This window comes from Poecilia reticulata, linkage group LG22 (genome assembly GCF_000633615.1).
Source record: "Poecilia reticulata strain Guanapo linkage group LG22, Guppy_female_1.0+MT, whole genome shotgun sequence".
Taxonomy (NCBI): domain Eukaryota; kingdom Metazoa; phylum Chordata; class Actinopteri; order Cyprinodontiformes; family Poeciliidae; genus Poecilia; species Poecilia reticulata.
The window spans coordinates 17,164,330-17,171,043 of NC_024352.1; the positions used below are offsets into that span (position 1 = coordinate 17,164,330).

Genomic DNA, 6,714 nt, shown 5'->3' on the forward strand with positions numbered 1-6,714 from the left:
ATATATATGTTTTTAATTCTATCAAGCTAGTTTCTTGTAAAATGCAAGCAAAACCATTTGCATTTGAGCTGAAACGTAGCCGTCTCAATGCACAGAAATTCTCTCTGATCTCCTCGTCTTTTTCAACCCACTGGCTCATGAGACGGGCTTTTGCCCTTCGGCCCCAAAGAACGGCAGCGTTTTTCTCTCAGCACCTACATTGTTTGCAGCGGAGGCCTTTATTTAGAAGGCTGCGGAGTAGCATTAAAGATAATTGCACGGCGAGGACGATCTTTCTTAAAGAGCCCTGCATATAAACTGGGGACATGAGAGAAGATCACGCTAGGTTTCGACGCCAAGAAACAGGCTTTTTTAAAAAAAAAAAAACTCTGTTCTGCTGGGTGGAGCAAGAAGTGTAGGTCAGTAATATGAAGGTATGTCTTTTCCTTCAGTTACAAACCAAACACACAGAGCTCTGTCAAATTAGCCTCTGGAGAACTTGTCTAGCTGAATTTTATGACTCTCTGCAGACTGTGCTTGGTGACCACATCCTTAGATTCCTTGGTCATGGCGAGATGGGTGGAGCACTCTTGCATTTTTTTGTCTTAGTCTGAATTCTCTGCAATCTGCTGCCATGCTCTAAAGCACATCGCTGCCGCTGAAGCTCCTCAACAGAACAGAACACTCACATTAACGTCATAATTTGTGCATTGACTAACATCTAATTTCGATGTCCGTCTTGTGAAAACGTTCCCCCCGGGCTTCCCTACCTTCATGGTGGAAGGCCCTCACAGTGTTGGCCCGGCTGGCGGACCTCTCGGGATACTCGAAGTCGATGTCGTGCGCTCCGGCCTCTTCGGCCTCCCCCGACTGCAGCCGATAGAGGTCCAGCAGGTAGCGGGGCACGGTGACGGAGCGACTGGGCCGCGGCCGCCTCTTGAGGCCGAACATGTGCAGCAGCGTGGCCTCAAAGTCCCGCAACAGTTCATGGCTCTGAGCGGCCGAACGACCCTGCAGGCCAGGTACTTTCTTCTTCCCTTCTTCAGGTATCAGACTGGCATGGTTGCTCTCTCCCAGCAGGACTTGGCATAATAAAATGACCATCAGCATTCGATTACCAGGAATCATGATGTCTCTGGCGGGGGCAGCAGATGGAACAGGGCGATAAATGATTAGGACAGGTCTGAGCTGAGGCAGGTGGGTCAGAGGACATGAGGAGAAAGAAAGGTTACTCTTTCCTTTTCCACAATGCATCTCACACAAACTCCCACATCCCACCCTCTTATTTACCCATTCCCGCTAAATGCAGACTAATCACCTTCAATAATGCAGTCGTGTTTAGAGTAAAGCAGACTCCCATCAGATAAGTCTGCTTTTTGTTTATCTTTTGTGACATCCTCCGACTGTAAACAGCTGGTTCCAGACTCCAGCATTTTAAATGCAATCCTCTTTCCCTCCACCCTTTTCCACTTGTCTCCTGCACTACAGTTGCACAAGTAAAAGAGGCAGCCCTGGGGTCATGGCAAATGTGTAACTCATGGAGCAAACCTCAGAGCCTTCTCGTTGCTTGCTTGCGTCACATTTAAAAAAAAAAAGAAAAAAAAAAGAAAAAGAGGCACTCTTCCTCGTGCACACACGCTACCCAACACCTTTGGCTCAGTTCTCGACTAATGCCATGAAAAAAGAAAAGAAAAAAAAAAACCCCGAGGGTCCCTGTGAGGGGAGAGGACTGTCCATGTACTTACCGACAGAAAAGAAAGCATGGGAAAACAGTCCATGTTTCTTGGGAGCACGCAATGGACACGTTCTTCCAGGAAATGTTAGGTGGTGTTGGGAGGCTGCAAGAGGGCGTTGGAGTGACCCTGTTCCTGAAAGATACAGTCGAAAACACACGGGGAGGGGGTGCAGGGGGGGTTGTAAACTCAGCGCGGCTGCAAACACTTGAGGTTGCTACATGGCATTTACTTGAAGACCAGCACATGAGAATGTGTGTGTGTGTGCGTGTGTGTGTGTGGGTGTGTAGCAGAGAGACCCAGTGTCTCTTTAAGGCTTATCATTTTGGGTTGTGGGTAAGCTAGCTATTTGCTGCAACTGGAATGTAAGGAGGTATGTGCCACAAAACAGACAGCTGATCACTTACTGCTCTAACCTCAACACAGACAGCAAACAGACGTTCAATAACTGCATCCGACGCGGATTAAAGAGGGAAATAATACAGAGCTGCTCAATCTACATAAAACGACGTGCCGTTTGGCTTTAAGAGCTCATTTAAGTTATTATCTGCTGCTGAGTCACACTTATAAAAGAGCCAAATTTGTGAGGGAGCACTGTGGAGCAACGCAGGCCTTCAATTATGCTTTTTTTTTTTTTTTTTTATCTGGTGCACATCCAAGCAGTAGTATACAGAGAGTGACACATGCAGTGCCTTGCAAAAGTATTCACATCCCTTAAAAGGTTTTCACATTTCCTCACTTTGTTATCATTATTTTCTTTTGCAGGAAGTAGTGTGTAATTGTGAAGTAGAAGGAACGTGATACGTGGTGCTTAACTTTTATTTTTTATTTTCCTTTGAAGAAGAGAGTCTGTAGGGCCACCTCTCAGCTCTGACATACTTCCTAGAGAAAGGCATTCCCACAGCATCATGCTGCCATCATTATGGGTTTTTGTGCTCATGGTGATAATCTGACACTATTTTTGAATGTTGCTCCTGACATGACTTGCAACAAACTGCAGGACTTTTTCGTTGCTTCCATTAAACAGTGGCTTTCTTTCACAAAGGCCAGATTTGTGGAGGGCATGGCTTATGCTTTTCCTGGCTACAGATTCTCCCACCAGAGCTGTGGATCCCTACAACTCCTCTAGATGCTGTTGACTTAGATCGATGGCCGTGTGTTCGTAGGTTTGTAGTTCATCTATGCTCCTTCCATTTCTGGATGATGATTAAGTAGTACTGCGGCGTATTACTTAACAACCTAACCTGTTTGAAACTTCTCTGGTTATTCTCCAACAAAATCTCAGAGGCCTTTAGAGAACAGATCTACTTTTGCCAAGCTTAAATTCCCCACAGGTGGACTGCATTTGCAAATTAGGTGACTTCTTAAGTAAACTGTGAAGACAACGCTGGGTTTTATTTGGAGTGCAAGAGTTAAGGGGACAGGATACAAACACAGGTTTTCAGATTTTTATTTGAGTTTTTCCTTTTTTACTCAAACTTGACAACCGAGCACTACTATTACATTAAATCTGAACAGAAGACATTGAGGTTTGTTGCTGTGATGTGACAAAACGTGGGGGGAAAAGAAAAAAAAAAAACTTGGGGCAGTCTGAACACTCCTGCAAAGCATTATATTCCCAAGAACAGCATATACACGCTTCTGTTTTTTTTTTGCGTAGTTTCCCTGTGCACGACTGTGCCAGGTTTGGTATCTGTGTGATTATCTCAGCCCTTGCATGGCTCACTGTACATGCAATCAAGGATCATTTTTTTCCCCCTAACAGCATTAGGGTGACCTCGGCATGACCCTTCTTTCTCGGTCATGACACTGGATCCAAAGTGTGTGTAAAAAAAAACAAAAAAAAAAAACAACACACACACATACACAAAAAAAGAGGCACGTCTGCTCTTTTGCACTAAATGTGTGCCGCCGCTCGCATATTCGTGAGAACTGCGGCGAAGCGAGGGAGAGGAGGGGTCAGAACATGATCAGCTCTATTACCCATGGGGTGCTGGGATAAACGCGTCTGTGTGTGTGCGTGTGTGTGTGTGTGTGTATGTGTGTGTGTGTGTGTGTGTGTGTGTGTGTGTGAGTGTGATTCAGTGAGTGCACATCTCTGACAACAAACGTTCATTGTACAGAGAGGGCCTCTCCCATGATTACAGGGATTCATAGCAGTGAAAAACAGTGACCATACAGGACATCTTGTAACTGTAACCAGCCACTGAGAAAGCTGCAGGCCACAGCACACAGACAACGCATAGTGGTGTGACGATGATGAAAGGGGAATTAAAATTACAGTCAGTGAAAATCCTTCAAAATTTGAAAAGAAAAAAATGACAAAGTTATGTGTTTTCGTGTTTGTTGAAGAAAGTTTCAACATTTTCCTGTTCAACTCCTCTCAATCAACCAAAAGCAGGACTTTAACTATAAATTTGCTCAAGTTGCTGTGGATTCAAAAATCACTGCAACCAAGCAGCAGACAAACACTTTTTTTTTCTTTTTTGCAATGACAAATGCAGAGCAGGGTGCAATTAGGCCGCAGCAGTAAACTGCCCTTGGCTTTGCTCGGTCCTGCTCCTGCCTCTCCGTCCCCTCCCTCCTTCTTGGTCTCTCTCTGACCAGAGATAATGTGATCAGACTATGCACATGGCTCTTCAGATGTGTTTCCTGAGGAATTTGACAGGGATGGTGGGAGGGAAGATGGGAACGGGGCAGGGAGGGAGAGAAGAGTGCAACAAGTTGCCACGGGAACAGATCTATGACCTGATTTTAACATTAAAGGCGTCTGCAGCAGCGTGTCTGTCGTAAATGGAAGCTGTGTTTTTCAGCATGTAGTTACAGCGATATTACGCGTTCACACACATCTACGTGCGTTATTATTTTTGGTGGCCTTCCAAATGGAGAGTTTTGTAGAGTTGTAGGAGTTTAGGGCATGTTATCATTACCAAACAATAGTAACACAAAACTCACACCATGAATTGTGGTTTTCTTGGCTGATTCTTTGATCCTCTTTCAGGGTTGCTTTTTAATGCATTCCTAAATTTATGAAAGATTTGGAAAACAATCACAATCCAGATATAGAGAAGATTTGTTTTTCCAATTAAATAGTTCAAGACTATTCTCAAAGGAGAAGTTTCAGTACTTCTCCTTTGAAGAAGTACTGAAACACATTAAAACGTCCTGCATTTTCTTTGATAGGTATAGTCGTTTTGAATAAAAACAGAAGACGAACACATTACAAGTTCATGCCACTAAAGCATTAAGGCATGTATCCCTAATGTTTAACTAAGCTCAAAGTGTGTCAAAGAACATGTTACTGGTTAGGAGACATTGGAGGTTGTTTTGATGCAATACATAAATGTGACAGAAAAAAAATAGTTTTCAGTGTTTGACAAGACCTTCAATCAAAGTTTAGTGAGTTCTGATCTATGACTTTTTGCTTTTCTAAGAAAATAAATAATAAAGACCATATATCTGAGCCCTGGGGATGGGGGACAAAACAGTAGATGAGGATTCATTTTGATCAGATGAGAGACTTTACAGCTAAAGAAGTGCCTTATACTTTTTAGTTCTGGTTTTTCTTGTACTTCAAATTCAGATATTTATAGATGATGAGATCACTGAAAGGAGATTGATGGTAATTTTTTTTTAAATGAACCAACTTCCCCGTCCTATATCTTCCGACACCTCATAATGAAGAGGCTGTATAATTTTTTATTACTGTTATTATTAGTATTGAAACTCATGTTTGAATGCTTAAGTTCAACAGCCAACGAATTACAGTTGCAAACAAATGTTTCACAGATTGTAACTGCGCATGGAAAATTTGCCAAATATAGATTTGAATTAAAATTAATTTATTTTCCCTTTTTTTTTGTCACTGCGTGCACCTCTGTACACCGGAGTAAAAACTGTTGTACTTATTGTATTATTATTTAGAAAAAATATTTTTAATCAATAAAGACTATGATGTGGAAACATATTTTGAGTGGATCGGGGGGCAAAAAAAAGTCAGGAAGCGCAGTAAAATCGGACGCGTTGTTTGGAAAAGATCTCACTATCTTGGTTGTGTCAATCCATAAGTGTTAATGATCGCATTCATCTCCCTTCATCTCAAATCGGATCATCAAAGCGCAAGGGAAATCGTTTGCATTGCTGAATTTTAGTTCAGAATTGTTTTCAGGCTTTCAGCACAATCGTTCAGACGCCCCCAAACACAAGAGAATAAATATCCCAATAAAAATACCGTAAATCGTCTAAAGTTCCTCCTATAAATTCTGAAATGTTCTGTTGGTCAAATCTGCGAGAAGTGTGAGTGTTTCGGGCAGCCGAGGAGCGCTTACCATCAGTAGAGGTACAGGTATCCTGGTATGAAAAAGAAAGAAAAAAAAAAGATGACTCAAAACAGTCCAGGCGCTCCGCCGTAAAAAAAAAAAAAAAAGAAAGAAAAGAAAAGAAAAGAAAAAAATGAAAGAAAAAGAAAAAATTGAGCCTTGGAGGAGAAGTTGGGTGACTTTTCAGCACATTTATCCTTCAGTGAAAGCTCTAAAAGCCGGCTCTCAGGCGGGTTTTCCAGAACAGTCGGTGCGCAGAGGACGGGCAAACTCTCCAAATGATCCAGCATCTACGGTTCCTACAGTTTTTATGTGTCCGCCCAATTTGCCCTCCTCCTCCGTCCTCTTACCCCCACCTCCCTCATCTGTCTCAGACACCTTGGATAACCCACCTTCTTTCCTCCTCCGCTTGAATATAGGAAGCCGCTCACAGTTTTTATTTTTTTATTTATTTTTACATGCTAAGCTTGGTGACATTTGATCATAATTAACTTGATGCAACTATATGCTTCCATGTATTCTTCCTGGGGTTAATTTGAGATGTAAGAAGAGTTGATAAATTAAAAGAGGGGAATCTATATCTGTCTGTCTATCTATCTATCTATCTATCTATCTATCTATCTATCTATCTATCTATCTATCTATCTATCTATCTATCTATCTATCTATCTATCTATCTATCT

The 6,714-nt window shown here is 42.3% G+C and overlaps 1 protein-coding gene across 1 annotated transcript in view; it reads right to left on the minus strand.

The window, feature by feature from the left end:
• Nucleotides 1-6,301, minus strand: part of bmp4 (bone morphogenetic protein 4) — a 10,834-nt gene extending 4,533 nt beyond the window's left edge. Inside the window, exons 1-3 of the mRNA XM_008399777.2 lie at nucleotides 6,041-6,301; nucleotides 1,725-1,847; nucleotides 750-1,114 (exon numbers count right to left, since the gene is read on the minus strand). Coding sequence (XP_008397999.1) covers nucleotides 750-1,107 — 358 coding nt within the window. The 5' untranslated portion in view covers nucleotides 1,108-1,114; nucleotides 1,725-1,847; nucleotides 6,041-6,301. The remainder of the gene's footprint in view (nucleotides 1-749; nucleotides 1,115-1,724; nucleotides 1,848-6,040) is intronic.
• Nucleotides 6,302-6,714: the final 413 nt, after the last annotated feature.